The sequence below is a fragment of the Centrocercus urophasianus genome, unplaced genomic scaffold (genome assembly GCF_019232065.1).
Source record: "Centrocercus urophasianus isolate 14NV4802_14NV808 unplaced genomic scaffold, USGS_Curo_1.0 seq_37, whole genome shotgun sequence".
Lineage (NCBI taxonomy): Eukaryota > Metazoa > Chordata > Aves > Galliformes > Phasianidae > Centrocercus > Centrocercus urophasianus.
Window position 1 is genome coordinate 1234956 of NW_024884944.1, and position 20391 is coordinate 1255346.

Consider the following 20391-nt stretch of genomic DNA (forward strand, 5'->3'; position numbering starts at 1 on the left):
TTCAAACAAAGCAGCGTCTCAGATCTTTTATGGGAGCATTAGGAATCCCATGTTGTCACATAAAGACTGAGGTAACCTAGAGGAACATGTCTGCTGTGATGTTTCAATCCCATTTCACTGCACTGTTGATACTAAATCACAGCCATACAACTTACACCTCCAAATTATGTGCTGCTGGTAGTAATAGTGGTCATTAAGGTGTACTAAGAACTACAGAATGTCATCATAGGTCTGTATGAGAATCCCAGCCATGGAGATTCTGGCACATACAGCAATGCTGCAGTGAAACAACTCTAACATTTCTCAACAGCACTGCAATTCCAAAGGGAAAAGGACAAACACAAATCATTTACCGAGCAACAGTGAGAACTGTTTCTCCCCTCACGTCTCCCCCAAAACGTTGGAGGTTTATCCACAAAAGCCTCTGAGCTCCTTCCCCTTAACCAAGCTTAGGAGAGAACCAGCTCAGCACGGATTTCCCATACAGCACCTGGGCTTCTCTGCAAACCCTCAGCCCCATACATCACATGGCTCTGACTGCCCTTGCAGCACAGCTAAACCCAGCCCATCTCTCATGCTGCTGCGAGTCAGGAGCAGAAAACATACGGCTTCTCCAGATGCTCTGCCACACCGTGTGATGCAAAGGAAAAATTGTCACTGGTCTCACATCACAGAAGTCATCTGAGCCATGCAGCTGGGCTGCCCCAGCAGGAGCAGCAATGCCACCCATCAACATTCAGATCTTCCCCCTGTCCAAGCTCTGTCGCAGAATGCAATTTCCTCTTCTGCTTAATAGGCTAATGAAGCAATTTAAAATATATAGAAATAACAAGATAGGACATCTGGGCAGTTCTGTACTGAGGTAAGGCAGGTCAGATATCTGTGAGGTAAGATAACTTCACAAAAACCACCTAATCAGATTGCCTAATTTGGCAACTAAATTAAATAACAACCTCCTGTTTGAGCTCAGCAAATCCTAAAGGAGCTGGGAGAAGAGGAGGTGAAGGCAGAGAGATGCTCCACTCATTCGTTTAAAAAGGAAACAAACCAATTAGGGTAATGCAGAAGTCTGCAGCCCACAGCCCTCTTGCAGTGTTGTGATAAGGATGAGAGCAGCACCTTTGTGCTTTCTTTTCTGCAATTCCTTTCAGGTTGGCTTTCAGGCTAACGTTTCACTGCTGCAGACTTTGCCAGCATTCTGCTAAAATCGCATTCTTCCACAATGCTGCATGCTTCAAAGAGCATGTTTTTACAAGAAGTTCCCTTCATGCTCCAAAGTCTTGCCGAAAACGAGGTTAATGCAGACTGAATCGCTGTGACATTACAGACCTTTTAATTGGTTACCAGACCTGCTTTGGGGCATGTATTAATAGGGCAGAAGCATTATGCGAGCTCCTTCTCCCTCCCCTTGACAAAGCGCCAGAGGAAGGAAAGTATTTTGGTCTTATGAAACTACAACACAACCCATTTAAAAAGCCGAAATTCACGGAGGAAGAATCAAAGCATAATGTGAAACACAAGAGCCAGCAGTGCCGATTACTGGGAACAAAAGCCACGCATACAAAAATGCAGCCAGGCGTTTTACCATAGCGCTGAGGGTCTCCTCCCAGTCCGGCCTCTCTCGGGGATGGATGCTTCTCTGAAGCTCTGGCACGAAGTCATCTTCTTCTGAATGTAAAGAGGACTTCATCATTCTGAAAAGGAGGACAGACAGGTTTGATACGCGGACGTCTTCACAGGTCTTAAAGCACTGAGAAACTTTACAAGCTGCTCTTTGCCCATACAAACACCCTTAGCCTGTGAGAAGCAGGCACTGACTCCTTGCAAGGTGCAGCATCATCTGCTGTGGCTTCGCTAACACAGAAGATTCAGGCAGGCTTCTGTTAGTAGATGACATTTATTGAGAGTAACCCATCTGATAATCAGTGCTACATACACAATTAAAACAAACAGCATGCTTCCTCAGCTTTAAGATTTGAAAATAAGACGACTGAATTCACACCTTTACGTGCACACTGGATTACAAGTCTATTTACCATACGCTCCTCAGGTTTATGCCAGTCCCCCCTGGATTTCCCATCAGAAATCTGTTTTCTTAATAGCCTTTCCCACCAAAGCCAATGCTTTCCTTTTGACAAATAAACTTCCCACATGTCTGAAATGCTGCCAGCACTGCAGGGCTGCCCAAGGACGCTGTGCCTCCTGCCTTTAGGATGCACGCATGCTCTACAGCAAAATGAGCCAGTGGAGTCACCCGTGTGAGTTCTCGATTCAATGTTACCAAGTGTTAACAAACTCAGCAGCTGGGAAGCAGTCAGAGGAGGATGGAAGTGACCTCTGAAGCTAAAGGAATGTTACTGTAAGGATGGCTGCCTGCTTCTTGCTACAGTTTATCCCGAAAGAAAGGCAGGAGGAAAGGAGTTGAGAGGTGGAACACCTCCTGTCCTCTTGTCACCACCCAGAGCAGAGCAAAAATGAAACAAAGCCTGGAGCTACACTGCCGAGAGGAGGAGGTTTCTGAGCTCGTATGGCTTCACTTAAAGATAAGTTGGGAATATTACACACATGGATATCCACTGCCCACTGGCACTGACATAAAGCATGGACACGTTTTGTAAACATTAAGGGACAAATGAAACTAAAGAACCCGCTCTGCTCCATACAGCCCACACTCAGCTATTTCATGGGAGCTGTAATTGACTGGAAATTCACTACAATTTAATATGACCCGTAATGACAGAAATGCCACTGTATTTGAAATGCCACTTCTTCAGCTGCTCTGCAGCTCTGTGCGCCCATCAAACAGCAGCCAACACCGTTACATTAATCACAGCTCTGCCTGCACAGAGGTCATTAAGCAATCTCTCTTCAGATGACTGAATCCTTCTATGGTGTAAACTGAGAAACAAATGTACTGGAACAAACGTTTACAGGACGTTTCACATAAGGCACAGCCCTCTTTCACACCCATTCTTTCAAGTTCTCTACTAAGTCAGGTTTATGAATTGCAAGTCAGAGCTCGCACATCTGTACATGACACAACTGTATCAAGAAACACCTAATGCCCATTTCCATGCTCTCAACCCCCCAATTTGCCAACTGCCATTCATTGCAGCGCTTCCTTATCTGCTTACAAGGAACCAAAGCCCATCGGTGCTGCCCTGCAGCCACAGCCCTGCACTCCTGGCAATGGGTGAGCACTGCAGGATGGCTCACATCCCACCTGCTGAGCGTCAGATATGGTAAATGCTACCCACTGCAAACCAGGACTGCCAGGGCCCTGATGCCACCTCACTGCTGACTGATGGTTTCTCCTCCGGGACAACACGAGGCACTGACAGATTACATCGAGATGCCTGATGGTTTGAAAGCCATGCAATAGCACGGAAGCACCAGGCACTCTGAACACCAGACCCCTCATATCACACAGATAATTGTCTGCCTGACAGATACTCATTTCAGACTGGCTATATATTTCTTAAATTAAATGCCAAGCCTGATCTTTAGGCTGCACTCCCCCCATGGGACACTGGGCAGGTCAGCGTTCCCTGCTGCTTCTCCTTCAAATGACTTCTCTTTCTGACCTCAATTTAGGAGGCAAGAGCTGACAATAACTGATTTATTCTTTTATTTATTATTTATACAGCACTGCTGTTGTGCTGGGAGGTTTCTCAGCCCACAGAAAAGCACAGCTCTGCCCCATGGAAGCAATGATTCCAAAGGATTTAGAGCTCCACAGAAAGCAATTCTTTCTCAGATACAAATCCTACCCAAAAAGCCAAGTTTAAATAAGGCCTTTGGTGACAAAAATCTATGCTTAAAATCAACGAGTTTCAAACGTTATCTGATAAAAATGGGTATTTTGTGTCACTCAAATAATTTGCACAAAAAAGCCAGAATAACACAGACTTTATCAGGGCGCTAACAACGCTCTGCAGATTAATCTTTGCATCGCTTGCAGGGAACTGTGCATGCACTTGGCTCATCCTCCTTGCTCCTAGCAAGCATGTTTGCCTTCAATGAGCACTCTTCAGTTTTGACACTATTAACAGATACTGCTCAAGAGAGGGGCGAAGAGCAGAGGCAGCAGACTGCAACCAGAAAAGAATCGTGATGTGCTGCTGCAAGTTCAAGAGGCAGCGCTTCATGGGCACCACTATCAGGATTAGCAAAACACTCTGCAGACAGATGAGATCTGGGGTTGCTTTAGGCTCCAAGAATTCACTACAGGTGAAGCACAGTGCAAAGCCCCTCAACCCAGGGCATATTAAACTTAAAGGGCAAATGTAACAACTGCCTGGATGCAGCATCCCTGTCTGTCCCCATACAAGAAAGCAATGTTTCCAGGCTTTGATCCCCCACCTCCCATTTGCAGCATGGAAAGGTACTCCAACAATCAACAGAAAGATGCCTTTAAAACCTCTTCTTTAAAGGGTTTAAAAATAACTTGATCAAGACAAGGAGTCACAGAATCATAGAATGGCCTGAAAAGGACCACAGTGCTCATCCAATCCCAACCCCCTGCTATGTGCAGGATCACCAACCACCAGACCAGGCTGCACATCCAGCCCAGCCTTGAATGCCTCCAGGGATGGGGCATCCACAGCCTCCTTGAGCAACCTGTTCCAGTGAAGTGAGTCACAGAGCTACAGAGAGAAAAATCAAGAATTGGAGTGGTCAACACACAATATATGACACAAAATTAAGACAGCTTTTCACCATGTACTGCCCTTATCACCACAAGGAAAGGCAACATCTAGGAAACAAGAATTGAGAGGTGTCATAAAGCATATAAACACCTGGGCAAGAAGTTGGAATCTAGAGAGAAACACCAGCACGTCTTTATTTCTGGCCTCAAACTTACACTGTAAAATATATCTGTGCTATCATGAAAGAGACAGGGGAAAAAAATGAAACCAGGAACCACCCACCCTCCACCAACCCCATTTTCCAAGCAAAATCTATATCCATGAAATTAAAATAATACAGTGGAAAGGAACAAATAATCATGCAATATGGAAAGTGGAGATAGCTCGAGAGCCCCAGGGACAGTGAAACGAGATGGGAATTGAAGGCAGGCAGCGATGACCTGAAAGAGAATTTAATTTCCCATCTTTTAACTCAGCACTGTCAACACCTTGCTGATTACATTATGTCTATCTGTATTATATAACATAAGATTCCTGAAGTCTGTCTCAAGGTTCACACAAAGCAAAGACAAAAGACCTCCAAGGTCAGCACACCTGGTAAATATACACACCTCGTAAACAAACAAGTGGCAAATGGGATTGCATTTAATCCTTGACCACAAAATGAAAACCTGGCATAACTAAACGGTTTACTGTGATTGATTCTGCTAAGTTGAAAGCTATAGTGGACACTTTTGATGTAAGTTCATTATTACGAAGCCAAAATTGGATTGTTTGGGAAGCCACTGTGTAAGAAAAACTAATAGAGAAACATTGCATTACAACAGAACCATTTAAAAATCCTATGCTGTTATTCAAATATGAGCCAGCAGAAACCAACCTAAATTTCTCAGTGACTGCACGCTACCTGTGCCAACAAGGATGCATCTGTTGCCTCATTTTAGATGTTTACATCAATGGTTTTCAGCTCCTGATTTATCAGTGATGGTCAGAGAACTGCTGAGATGGGGCAGCAGGAGCTCAGTACCAAACGTTCCTTTGTGCAGTGCAGCTGCTCAGTAAGCACAGGGCTTTCAAGGACGGTTCTGCTCTTCTGCCACAACGTGGGCAGCCTTGTGTACCCAGTGTCACCCAGCTGTGCGCCGTCTCAGCTCAGGAACACCAACAGCAAGGTACTTCAGTGAGCAGCAAGATGCCCATCCACGCTCTGCAAGGGGCTGCAATGGTGCCTAAGGGCTCTGCTGAACTTGGCTTTAGTAATCTGCATTCAGGTTTTGCAAAAGGAGGATTTCTTTGAATGCTTCATGGAAAGAATGTTCAGCTTTCACATGCTCTGAGCCACGCTCTTGGTTATTAAAGAGGTTTATTGAAAAAAATATCACATCTTTCTGCATACGTGTATTATTGGGCAAAACCGCTCTTTGCTTTGGCAGCACATAAAAGGCATTGCTTTAATAAGTGCTTAGTATTTTCTTCCAGAACACAGTGACAGCCAATTAGAAAACTTATTCTTTAAATAAGCTTCTCTTATCACTTTTGCCCTGAGTAAGAAAAGAATTAAGGAAAACGCTCAGTTCTTAGCTTGGCTTCCTCTGGTTCGATTCAGGAACACACGAAGAAACAAACTGTCTCTAGGGAAAAAGAGTACTGGTCTCTCATTGACAATTAATGAACTGCTATGAGCAGCCCTGAAATCTGAGCCCAGAGAGGAGATGGGGAAGGATGGCTGCTTTTTGAGTTCATGCTTTCTTCTGGGCACGGTTTCATTTCATGGCTTCCTCTCTGCCCAACAAAAGCCATTCCAGTCTTCACTGGAGCCCTTAAATACCATAATACAAATCAGTAATAAAAACCATCTGTTTACAGCTAATCCAGATACGGAAAAGTTTTAAGTTTACCCCAAAATTACAAAGCGTGACCCAAACCCAGATCCAAGGACATTCATCTGGACTCATTTCTCATTTACTTGTAGTTCAGAGGTAACGCAAAGCCATGGCAAATGTAATCCTTCCTGATCCAAGCATACACTGGAAAAATGATGCTTTCAGCACGTGAAATGATCAAGCAGCATCAACTCAACAGTTGCAATTCACCTCGTGTGCTGTTAACATGACAACTGTTCCTAACACAAAACAACACTTACAACGCGTCTGCTCTGTTAGTTGCTTTGTAGGGAAACCCCATCTCCAGCCAAACGCAAGCACAGGGCTGGGCACCTTCCACAGCAAAGCCTCCCATCTGCCCAGCTCACTGCAGGCGTGCTGGGAACACACTGTGGGGAGAAGAACAGCCAGAGATGAGCACTGCCAGGGAAAAGAAGGGAAACGAACTCTGGGACATTGGAACCTGACTGACCAAATAGGGAATGAAAGATAAGCAAGCATAAAAAACAGCTGAAGAGCAGTTCCAGCCATCCTGCCTTTAATGACTTGATTTAAATGACCAGCTGACCAGCATCCTATTTACAACAGCACTTTTGCTATCACTCCACATCAATGGTATCAGCAGCAGAAAGGAGGAAAATGCTCAGTTCTTTCTGTGCCTATAGATCACTGCCAATATGCTGCACTGTTATTATGTCTATTGCATGGTTCCTGACCCCCTAAATTGAACTAAATGAAGATCTACAACTATAATAAGTCATCAAGGACGTGTCTGACCAGGTAGGGGTTATATGGCCACCGTCAGTGCAAACCATACTGCAATTATTTCTGCTGCAGCTGAGAAATGTGTATTCTAAACAAGCAGGTCATTCTGAAGCTAACATGGATGGGAAAGTAAAGGAGTAACCAGGACAAACCTGCAGGCCTGCTTATCTGCTGCTTGCATTTCTGATGCACGGCATGAAGAAACAAGTGGCAGCAGTGCAATAAACAAGAAGGGGTGACAAGTGGAAGGCAGCACCTGCAGACCATAATTAAAGGTGTTACACATTTCCCACCCTTACTTGGTGCAGAACCAATGTCAGCACTACAGACAGACCCAGTGCTGGTGTAGCTCTTCAGTTAGCACAAATCAGTTACTTCACCCTCTTGGAATGATTTACAAATGTTGAATATCTTAGAGCAGAAACAAATAAATGGACAGGAAAGAGATCATTGATCTCCCTTCCTCAAGTTCTCAAGGATACAGCTGCAACCACTACTACCCAATCATTTTCACCTTCAACACCCACGTCTGCATTTTTGGTACACAAGCATTCAAGCTGGCACACACGTCTGCTGTGAATGGAAACCCTGCTGCTAGGTTTCCTGCTGCCACAGAGATGAATAGAGAGAGAGAACAATTAGCCAAGGCTTCAGTCTAATTTAGCTTTATTTTTCTTTTTGGAGGAGAGGCTGAGAAATGGCATATCATAAAACAAAACACGAGCTCCAAAGGCTGCACCGAGAAGCACAAAGCTGAAATACCACATGTAACCTGTATTATAATGGCTTCTGATCTTCTGACAAAGAGGGGATGAGAAAGATCTGAACGTGCTCCTCTCAGAGACCTCCTTTTGGCTTTGACCTCCTGTCCGCTAAAACCCCAGTGGGTTTCTGCAGATGCCATCCTGATGTGCATGCACTGCTCTTCATACTGAGTGTGGAGAACCTGGACGTTTATCTCAGCTTGGCAAATGCTGGAGCCAAGGACCTGAGGTTGTACAGGCACTGCAATGCTTCATCATACAGCACCACCAGGTAACCACTTCAATCTTACATCAGGCAGCACAAGAAAGTCCCTGAAATACCTATCCGAGCATCAACCTGATTTTGAAGACATCAAGGGAGTGGGGAGTGAACTACATACACAGGCACAGATAATTCAAACATATTCAAACAACAAAAAGGAAACCACTTTCCAAACTCATTTCGGAGAGGATTAAAAACACAAAAGGTGTTAAAACTGCCTAAGCAGATGCCAGCAGTGGAATGTAAGAAAAAGCGAACAAGGTGGTTTTTTTTGTCCCCTCTGCTCCGAGATCCAATGTCAGCATTCGCACACTGCTGCTGTGTAGGAAGATTAATGATTTTTCAATGCTAGCATTATGGTAGGAATAACAACTTACAGAGCACGGGGTAAATCCTGCTGTTAGGACATGTCTCACTCGCCCCAACCACGGAGTGACAGCATGGGACCATCTGATGGAGTTCTGCTTGGAACCAGCACAGCTACAGCAAACGCAGGAGGCGAGAAGGAAGGCACACGACCGACTCAAGTCCAGGAAGCAAACCACACAAATGACTGTTGAGTTGGGCAATGACTCAGCAGGAAAAAAAATAATAGCAGATAGGCCAGTCTTTTCCATAAAAATTAATATCTGCCATCAAAAATGACGTAAAATAAATGAAGAGAAAGAAGGGCACCCAGCGTGGAATTCTGCAAGGTCTTGTAAGCTCGGTGCACCAAGGTGCTGCTCTTTCACCTAATCAGCCATTCTTTATTGCTCCTCTGCACACCTGAGCAAGCAGAGCAGCAAACTGAGCTGGCTTAACCCCTGCTTTGCCACTGCCACTGCTGGGGAGGCCGATAACATGCTGCTCTGCAAAGACAGGCTTTGCTTTGTGAGCAGCATGATAGGAAGCTACAGCCAGGAAGTGAGCCAGGTAAGCACAGGGTGGAAAGAAAACAGCAGCCTTGGGAATGCAGCACTGCTCAGAAAGGAGCCGGGCTGGAGCAGCATCAGAGGCAGATGCTCACTTCCCCAACCTGCAAAGCCAATGAATACTGACAGGACAGACATGACACGATGCTTCTGCACGGCCACTGCTGCTCTCCTTCGAAAGCAGCATGAAATTCAAGCTCCTGTTTTACTCTCAGAACTTTACAGGACAGCTATCCTATGCCTAATGGGGCTGAACAGCTCTTATACATCTTCCTGAAACAGCGAGATTAAATGTTATCTGTCAAGCATAGATAGCATAGTCCAACCTGCCAGATGAGCATTGACACTGTGTAGATCTCAGCACTCAGTTTGAGCACTCTTGCTTTCATTCTCCCCTTTGCGAGCAGTTTTGCAAATAGCAGCTGAAGAACGTTTAATCCCCTGCCCTCCTGCATTGCCCCTCAGCTGGAAGCAGGCTGCAGAAGCACCAAGGCATGCAGGCAGCTGCCTGGTTCACCCAGTGCTAAAGTTCATTGAAATTTAAGCAGATGCTTACACGCTTTGCAAGGCTGGGGTAGAAAAAACAAACGTATCAGGTGACCAATTCCTTTCCAGTGTTCTTCACTTACAGACCCAATCAGGTGAAAAATACTATTCCTTATCTCTTCCTTCTTGCCATTAAAATCTCTCCTGGCGTGATTCCACCTGTACAAATTCGACATACTATCCCTGCTGCTATTATGCCTATATATGAGATAATAAAAGCTGAGAGGATGCCAGTATCTTCTCAGAGCAGCAGCAGAAAACCAAGTAACTGCTGGCAATGGCAGAGAGCAGCAAAGCCAGAGGGCAGGCAGGGGGAGAAGGGCTCAGGCAGGAAGGCCTGGTATCAGAACAGGTATCAGCACTTTGCACGGTTTCTAAATGCTTTTCTTTGCCAACATATCCTTAGCCTGCCTGGTTGACACACAGCACTGTCCATCCCCACTGCTGGGAGAAGTAAAGCTGTCCTGGGACAGGCCAAGCTGGGGCTTCATGGCTAGCACATGAAAACCCATTAATTGCATGGCAATGAGGGATCAAGAAAGACTGTGGACTTCTGCATCAAAATAAATTACAGTTGAAAACAGGAAGTCGCAGTGAGGAGAAGGGCAGCTCCTGCAGCACAGTCCTGACACCTGTGTCAACATCCATCCCAGAGCCTGGGGCAGCATTCCTGGGATTTATGGGGTCAGGAGGGGAACACAATAAACAAGGACGATCCCGCTCAAAATTACACTCAGCCACCAAATCCACTTTGCATTCCTGCTTCAAAAAGCCAAGTGGAATAAAGTAAAGTTATGCCCTGAAGTAATTTTTATACTTAAGCCATATAGCTCTTCACAATTAACTTAAAACGTTCCAATAGAAAAAGCAACATTTTGGTATCCTTGCTGGCACAAGGGTGAATAATGTACAAGAATTTACCCACTGGCTGAGCCAGCAAAGCCCAAATAAAGGCCACGATCCCTGCTGCCTCCTCCCACCCAGCAGCCTGCTCCCCTAAACTAGGGACACTGATGCTCACACAGCAGCCCACAAACAGCACCATAAGAGCACTGCACTTCTTCTTCCCAGGTTGCAAAGGAAGAAGTCAGCAGACTCAGATAGCTGGCAGACTGCTGCCTTTTAGCTATCAGCACACGGAGTGTTAATTGTGCTGCTCAGCGTGACTAAGAAACAATTCATCCCGAATCATACCGTATCATAGAAGCTGGAATATTTCATCACTTTAATTGTCCTGACTCATGCTGTCAGCAATAAAATGCTCCCTTGGGAAAATAAATAAATAGGCAAATAAAGCTTTAACTGATTTGGCAGAGTGTCTGCCAGAGAAAGCACGTGGTCTGATTATTTTTAAGGCATTAAAAAGGGCTGCAGGTGCAATAGGATAACCTAAATGGACGGGTGATGAACAGATTTATAGCTTTTCCATTCTGACATAAAACAAGGCAGCGTGGATCAGCTTCTGAAAGCGTTTGTCTGGAGCACCCAAGGGTAATCTGGAAAATGAAAGCATTTCTATTACCTTGGCACTTGTGCAAAAAGATAGGATAATGAAGTGACCGGGCCAACAGACTCACCAAGAAATGAGATGTCGAAACCAGAACACATTTGTTTTAGTGCACAGGAAAATGACTACAAGCAGTGTTCTTTAGGTTTGTTTGTTTTCTCTCTTCACGCAGTGTTCAGGATGGTGTTAGAAGCAGAACGGGCAGAAAGACTTCTTAGAGCATAGCAAATAACTCAGCAAAGAGGGAGGAATGGGAGAGGAGAAGTTAAAGAAGAGATATGAATATAGCGACCAAAGCCACACCACTGCTCCCTCCCAGTCCACACTCCCATGAGATGATGAGCAATAACAGATCACCTTCAAGGCTCTTAGCAGGGCTCTCAGCACACAGCGACCAGGAATCATAGAATGGCTTGGGTTGAAAAGGACCACAATGATATCTAATTTCAACCCCCCTGCTATGTGAAAGGTCACCAACCATCAGACCAGGCTGCCCAGAGCCACATCCAGCCTGGCCTTGAATGCCTCCAGGGATGGGGCATCCATCTCTGCTCTCTTCCTCCAGTTCCCCACATATGGCCAAGGGGTCTGGACCCACTCAGCACCAACACTCACTAACTACCCTGCTCCCTCACCTTTCTGACTCATCACACAAGAGTGTGCACTGAACAGCACGTATCCTGCTGCTTTGCAGTGTGCCTCTTTCAGCAAACACCATTGTCTTGCTCAGGTCCCAGAACGGGTGGCTTGGTTTAGACAATAGCAGCTATGAGCATGGTATGTTTGCTTTCCCTTTTAATCACATCTTTTTTCTAGCAGGTAACACCAGGTAAGTTGCCCAGATGTACTGTCCACAAAATGCCACAGCACACATCTCATCTGTCTGTGCATACATACCTCCACTAAGAAGCAGTCTGAAGTTTCTTCATTAGCTCTCCCACTTTCTGGGCACCTAGACACCCTGGTAATACTTCTTCCTTAGTGGGCACCAAGAAAATTTTGTGTATGCAAGAGAGAAAAGGCAAAAAAAAAAAAAAACCCACCAAACCATCTTCCCTTCTTTTACAAGAGACTGAGGATTTATCATTTTTCCCTACGTAGAAATGCATCTGGATTCAGAAAGGCGCCAGCTGCCAATTAAAAAGTCTGTATGGGCATCAGCTGGTGTACAACACCATTTTTACCTCTGAATGGGTATTTGTTACCAGTGTCATATCCTATGCCCATATATTGTTAGCTGTAATCAGACACAAAGCCTCATTTGCAAAGCGTGCAGCATCGCTGAAATCAACACTGCCTGCCCTCTCTGCTGCAGAGCCAGAGTTCATTAAATGCGAGATGTACTCTGCAATTAAAGCGGTATTTCATGGTACTTCATCAGGATATACAAAAATAATTGAAGCATAATTTGCTGCCGTTTGCTTGTTAGGAGACAACCACGAGTTCCCTTGGGCAGACCTGTGTGCTGGGCCAGCCTGCCTGGCACAGGAGATGCTGCCTGTGTGTATTTACACATCTGCACACACAAAAGTTATCTGGCCTGCTGGTTTTCAAGTAGCTGAAGAGAAAAGAGGAAATTCATTGCCAGGCCAACCATAAGGACATATGTATGACCACATAAACGTTGCTGGGACTGAATTATAAGCACATCAGAACACAGAGTACAAGGCAGCATTTGAACTTCATGTAAATTCACTGCTGGTCTCCCAGCATTTCATATTTACAAAGTTGCACTCACCGAGTCAAACAGGTAAGTGATTATGAATGAACTTGCAGAGGAAAGCTGAGCAACGTGACCCACCTTGCACTTAAAAACGCAAACTGGAGGGCAAATTTAGGAAGAAAAAAAAAAAAACAACAAAATCAAAGTGCACTTTAAAAGCCACACTTTTTAAAGCCAACCTGTGGTTTTTCAGAAACTCAACTGCTGAACAGTTTAAATGCTTGAGGGGTCAGTTATGCTACAGATAAAAAGTCACCCCAGCAGACTGGAGTCTCTTTAAATGTACTCTTTCAGTCTCTGGTGCCACTGCACACACAGCCCAATTTAGGCAGGGATTCCCAGAGGACATTTGCTCTTTCAGCCCCATGGTAGAACTCCCAGTGCTGCAACCACACCAGCACCACTCAGAGCACAGGGAACCCCCTCAAAGCTGCCCGAGGTATGGCTGCCACGGAGAGGATCTGTAGATCACATCTTCAACTAAGTGAAGGAAACCAGGAATGGGAAAACTCAGCACCTTCAGAACAATACAGAGCAGCTCCAGGAAGCAGTACAGTCACAAGTAACAGAGATGAATGGCTAGCATCTCCCAAAGGTTCTGCACAGCTGTGTGTCAGCTCCAGGATGGGCCTTTTCTGTTGTACAACTTCAGCTCCTTCCTCAGCCTGATGTGAGCTCACCAAAAGAGCCTGACCTCCAGTTAAATGGTCATGAAGGGATAAAAAAAAAAAAAAAAAAAAAAAAAAAATGGGAAAGATGCAGTGATTTACCCTGTGATATCACACACGCTTTGCTCCTTCTGATTTAATCAGTGATGGAAGCCTGATAGCACTGTTTGCCAGGATGTTAAATGTATTAATCTCATTTTGCACAGACTCAAAGCAATTACGGATGCAGACTGTTTAAACAGAGTGAGGGCAGAAGGAAATCATGCCATGATAAAGTTTACCAGCTTTAGCTTTTTTTTCCTCTCTTAATATTTTTCAGAAATGTAACATCTCACTTTTTCTTAGCACCCAAACAAACCAAGCATTTTTAACAGCCTTTCTGCTGATCAAAGAGGCAGAAAGTACCAAGAATGCCTCAAGGGAGGTTTCTGCACCAGGAGCCCACATCACATGCTTACAGTGCTGCCTCTGTGAGGTGGAGCTTTGCATTTACACAGTGCTTTTCAGTAATGGCACGTGTCCCTAAACCCATTGCCACGGATTCCAGAGAAAAATCTCATAGCAAAACAACGGAGCAGTATCAGATTGTCCTACAGGATTGTACTGCAGAGAGCATGAGTCATTCTGGAGAGCTCCGAGTTGCTGACAGATCACAGACAAATGGCAGCAGAACCACCAAATACCCACGGAATCATCAGATATCTACAAGAATTCTTGCCCTTTTTTCCATCCTGTTTGTCGTTTGCTCTGTTTATCTGGTGTTACGTTAACCCACGAGGGCTTTCTAAACCTACATAAACTCCATCTTCGTTACAAGTTTGACAGGCATGCATCAGATGATGGAGCAAGGCTTTCCTCCACCCCTGCAAGCCAGCCTTCACCAACACTTTGCAACACTTTGGTTGCTGCCTGCAAGCAGCCTGATCAGCATTTCTCACCACTACGCACTGTGACAGGACTGTGCAGGAGGTGCCAGACTTGGGGAGCAGCTGCTTCCAGCTGGCACAGCTGCACACGCTCACCCTCATACAGGGAGCAGCCACAAAGGTTCAAGCAATTCCAGACCTACTCTTCCTGGTGGTTTTCTTGGCTGCTTTCTGTGCAAATGCAGTCAAGCGTTGAACTGACAGCACGGTGACTCATCTGAAAACAATTTAGAGGATTTATGATTATCTTCGCTCTGACATTTCCTCACCGAAAAGGGAGTAAAGAAAATCAAAATCAATAGACTGAATTCAACGCTCATTGAAGGGAAATCTTTACCATCACACAATCTCATGGCCACAAAGCTCAGACTGACTTTTCTATATCACACGAGCATCTCTGACCTGAGCAGCTGACTGACCTGTTCTCATGGGGTCCAAGGTTCCCTCCTGATGTGCTCGAGCAGCAAAGCAAAGTCTGAATGGTCCTGCAGACCCCACAAACCCCACAGCTCTTGTTAGGAGTACGGTTACAATAGCAGCAAAGTCCCTCCAATTTGCCAGCAGCAACTGGACATAGGAACAGAACAATAAATAAAAGCACATTCATCTTCTAAATGTAAAAATTCACATATATATGCTTCTAGAATTCAAATATTCAAAGAGGCAATTCTACGCTTAAGAAACAACTATGGGGATTGGAAAACGTCAGCATGAATAGGCCCAACACAGAACGTAATATTTGATACATGCAGGGTCTGCCTGCATCTGGAATTATTTAGCAGCAGCTGTTCCTGAAGTTCCATACGTGGTGAAACCCTCAAAAAGGGAAAACACTCCAAATCACAGGCACTGCAGGAGTGAATGAAGGGTTGGGGTGTTTGTTAACATACACCAACACACAGAGACAGAAGGAATTATTATTTCAGGTAATCACATTCCTACAGAAGCCAAAACCCACAGGTTTCACCCATCTCACTGCAGAGAAACCATTTTGGTCTGACAGAGACAGCTCCCCCCCACCCCCCGGGAAATTGGTGACAACTAATTAAAATCAGGATGCAAATTAGAAGAGGTTGGAAGGTAAAGAGGAGCACATAAGGCAGAGATCTCCACAAATTATGCACTGCAGCTAATAACATCTCAATGATACTGAAGACACTGGATAAATGAAGCACAGCAACAGTACTGAGGTTTGGCTTTGTTTTTTAATGATGCACGGTTCATCCTCCTTTTGGTTTTGCTTTGAAGAGAAACTTTCAGTTTTTCACACAATCAATTACGGACGCCCTTATAGGCAAGAGGAAATGTAATTCAGATACCAATTTGTTTTCATAAATCAGACTGCAGGTGCTTGAAAACTACAGACCTATTGCCTGCTGGCTTGAAGCAGGCAGAGAGAGCAAGGGCATGGAGGTAAGCACCAAGTGCTTTAGGGCAGCACTCACAAGAAGGAAGAAGTTGGTATCTGCCACCTGTGGTGCCATGAAGCATCACAGCAGTTCTTCCAGTAGCATAATTATCTCCCTATGACTCTCACTTTTCTCTTCAGAGCATTGACACCAAGGTAGGTAGGAGAAATCTTTCCTCTTCATTCCAATAATGAACTCCCTGACTGGCAGCCTCAGCACCTTTCCTGTTTCATGAAACCTGCTGGCTCCTCCATCTTCCCAGCAAACAAAACATCACCTTACATACAGAGCACTTTGCTTTGCCCATGCAGCCCCACACAGCAACAGTGTGTGTGTGCTGTGACACTTCCACAGCTTCCCACAGGGATTCAAGCATCAGATACGGCAGCCAGCAGAGGCCTTAAATCTCATTAAGCTGCTTCTGTGAGAGGTGATGAGTGACCATGGCAGCATTAGACAAATTAATTCGGAGATGAAAAAAGTCAACACAACCTTAGTGAGCCTTCTGGACACCAGTACAATGGCTCTCCACAGAAACTAAAATGTAAGAAAAACGGTCTTCTGGAAGGGGTATCTTCCCTCAACCATTATTTAATAGGGAGATTTTCAGTCTGTGAAAACAAGTATTTTCACGTGTGCCTTAAGCAGCTCCCTTGGTGGCAGAGGCTGGGAAAGCCCTTTTCTAAAGGGAAATTGTCAGCACTGCACCTCAGACAGAAACTGCAAGATTAAGAAATCGTTGGCTTCCTTGGTTTTGTGTGGGTTTTTCCCCCCCAACCCCTATTTTGCTTCTGCTTAGGATAGTTCTCCACCTAGCCTGCTTTTCTTGCAGCACAGTAGATGAGAACAAGTTAACATCAGAACATTCTTCACATTGCTCCTGCACTGTGGCTGTTGCCCCAGACCACTGCCAACAGTTGGTTCTGAAGGAGGCTTTGCTTATGCAAAAGCACATTAAAGGTATTCTTTAAGGGCAGGGATGCTTAATGGTGTGCTAATGTGTCCCAAGGCGTCTGAGCATCACCCACAGGGACAACCGTGTCAATCTCAAGACCGGGAAGGGGCTGCTCTGTGTTTTCATGCCAAATTTCAAGCCTTACAACATCCCTAATAGAAAACAATGAAATGTTGAGTCAGGGCCCTTCTTTCCAGCACTCTGAATTACAAGATTTGCTCAGAAACCACATAGAAATGGAATGTCACTTATTGCTCTTTATTTCACCTTCTGCTTCTTGACTGAGTGCTGGATATGGATATGGTACTTAATGTTTTCCCGAATGTCTTCATTTAAAATAAAAAAGATCACTGTCACTGGAGGTGTATGCACTTAAAATATATTTTGTGAAGTATTTCTAAGGCATGACAAACAACGGTCCAGCATGCTTATATTCCTGAAACAGAATCCAGCACAGTGACACCAGACAAGCTGCAAAGACATGCGTTTATCTAACACAGCAATAACCAACATTGCATTGAAACATCAGCAATAGAAAATGTACAGAAAATAACATTCAAAAACCTCGGATATTTTGGAAAAAGTTTGGGTGATGCCTCATGCTCCACTTCTAAGGACAAAACCTTCTGAAACACAGAACTGAAGAAATGGGGCCAGCAATTAAAGCATGTTTGCATGGCTGAAGCACTCCTTTAGGGCTGAAATCTCATCTGCTGCATTCCAATCCTGAACAAGGTTTAGAGCACTAATTTATAAGCCCTGGGGAAAAAAAATGTTGAGAAATCCTTGACTATTCAATAGCACTGTGAATAGGAAAATTGCTCTATAATACATAATGGAAAGAAGAAAGCACACATTGGAGTTCATTAGTGTGTCACATTTGGTTTACAACAGCGAGTTGCACCCAGAGCCTGAGATCAAGTGGAGAGTCACAAAAATTGAACTGCCCCCTCCAAGAGTGGTTAAATCCCTTCAGGACTACACACAGCATTAAATTTACCTGCCACGAAAAAGCAAATCGTTGCTACTGCCTGTGTATCAGCTCAGTGCCCAACAAAGCCATCGTCTTATTTCAGCAAGAGCAATAGGAGCCTTGTGATCACCAGCTAAAATTGCCCTCAGCTTGAACTGTCTGAATTAAAAAACAAAGAGCTGTGTTAAACTCTTGACATGCTTTCTAGTCCTTAACATCATGAGAAGTGTCAGGTTAAAAGCCCTTCCCCGAGCTCGATGAACCAGAGGTTTCAAACCTTCACAAAGATTTCCAACAAAGCTGCAGTGACTGTGAATACGGCACCCAAGAAGCAGCAACGCGCTGTCACCTTTCGGGCACATCAGAGGATCATTCAGCCATGGAACTTACTGAAAGGGAAAGAAAAGGCTGGGCAGCCCCTGGGAGCTGAAGGAGAAGCCATGTCACTTCCCTAACACTGATGATCCAGCATACAGACACCTCTCTCAGCCCTGGAAGGTGAGCAGAGGGCACGGCAGGTACAGCCGCTGAGCACGGGCTGTGCCACATCCCTGAGCAATGCTTTGGGGCTTTGAAACAAGACTGTAAGAGATTCTTTCAAGGAAGCGTGGCACTTGCACTGCTGCTTTGTGCAATGAAGGAAGAAAGGCAGAAACAGGATTGGGGGATTCGTAAGAATGGGGCAATGCAGGGGAGGGGTGTTCCAAGAAGATGCCACCAACACCAAGCAGCTCCTCCTGCCCACTGCTGGGCTGCTCCCTGCCCCTTCCCCAGAAGCCAAAGGGACTGCTGCTGCGTGCAGAGCCTCGGCCTGGCAGCCCATACAAGACATCACTTTTCTCTCTCTCTGCCCTGGGAAGAACACAAGCATCAGCTCACGCAGCACAGATTTACCTTTACACCAATAATCACAACTCCTAACATGCTGCCAGTGTTAGGAGCAGCAGACTGAGCATGGGGTTGAAAACACATCTTATTAAATGCAATCCTTGCTTGTCAGAGACAGAGCCAATTTTCACCTCTATGACGAAAAGCAGAATGCAGAGGGACCACAGGCAAGAGGCCTCTCCTTAGGAGACCCAGCCACAGTAAGCCAGCTCCAAGCACTGCCACGTGCTGGCCTACCTGCACAGGGGAAAAAAGGGGAATAAACCCTTCAGAACTGAAATGCATTTAACCTTCCCTGAAATGCCAGAACTGCACAGGTTGTATCAGTTTGTAAGCTTTACTCTTTCCTCTGGCCAGCAACCTGGGCAGATCCATGTGCCAGCCCTGCTCTCCACCCCACACACCACAAAAACCCTCTGCTGTTCCTCCTTACGCAGTGCTATACGATGTGTGTGCAGACGTGGATGTTGTGCACTGTGCTTTTTCTAACACAAGGGAAGCTGGGGAGATAAAGGCTCCAGCATCAGCACACCATACACGTTTAATTTTTAAATACAGATTTGTTGAGTAAGAGGAATTACCTCGGCTGGTTTTCTCCCAGCACCTCAGCCACTCAAGCAATGTGAAGATACAGAGCAGCACTTCTAAGGCAAAATACTTCAAGAGAAAGGAAGCAGACAAACGTTGAGGGTTCTTCCAATGCTGCTAGGAGCCCCTCTTCAGTTCCTGGCAGCGCAAGCTGAAGTGGGTGGAGTTAGCATTAATTATCAGCACTGTTGATAATGCATTATACAGTGAAATGAGGACCTGAGTCTTCAGCTTCTGGCAGCTGTGTTCAGAAATAAACCTGCTGGCAGGGTAGAAACACCCTTGATCCCTACACCAGGTAGGTGGTAACAGCATGCCCAAGACAACACGTTTGAATTACACTGGTTCCTCAACTCCCTCCCCCCTCAGCCCCCTGCACCCCCAGGAAATATTTATGTATTCTCAGCCCTCAAGCAGAAGATCCCAACTAAATGCAGCAGCAATGGGCTTATTTTATATCAGCCACGGAGTAAACCTACAGCCAGGGTGAAGGAGACGGTTTGCCACAAAGATAATCAGCACTGCCTCATTCCATAAGAATGTTAACTACACAGTAACCTGGCTCCTCCACATCCTTTGCTCTGACACTGTATCAGCAGCGCTTAGTTACCCATTATAAAGGACAAGAAATGCATGCTGAGCACAGAACTCTTCTGACTGCTGCTGCCTGCAAACAGCTGAAGGGCAGACTGCATGCTTTACTCTGCTACAAATTGGAAATATTTCGTTTTTGGCTAAAAAACCGAAGTTCTGCTCATGCAAATATCAAATATCAACACTGCACACAAATGGAAAACGCCTCAAACACCTCAGTGACACAAAGAGCAGCAATGCCAAATTACTCTCTGCTTTCTGCATGCTCACACAGCCTCTGCAGCACAATCTGATCAAAGGCTGGAATTAACCTTTCTCTATTCAAACACTCAATCACATACAATGCAGCCGTATACACATACTAAAATAAAAAAAAA

The 20391-nt window shown here is 45.2% G+C and overlaps 1 protein-coding gene across 2 annotated transcripts in view; it reads right to left on the reverse strand.

The window, feature by feature from the left end:
• ARHGAP32 (Rho GTPase activating protein 32) overlaps positions 1-20391 on the reverse strand; it is a 171301-nt gene that overhangs the window by 103653 nt on the left and 47257 nt on the right. The window contains exons 1-2 of one of the 2 annotated variants that reach the window (XM_042832070.1): positions 8701-9026; positions 1586-1694 (exon numbers count right to left, since the gene is read on the reverse strand). In XM_042832070.1, coding sequence (XP_042688004.1) covers positions 1586-1693 — 108 coding nt within the window. In that variant the 5' untranslated portion in view covers position 1694; positions 8701-9026. Of the gene's footprint in view, positions 1-1585; positions 1695-8700; positions 9027-20391 lie in introns of those variants that run through there. The other variant, XM_042832071.1, reaches the window with a different exon arrangement.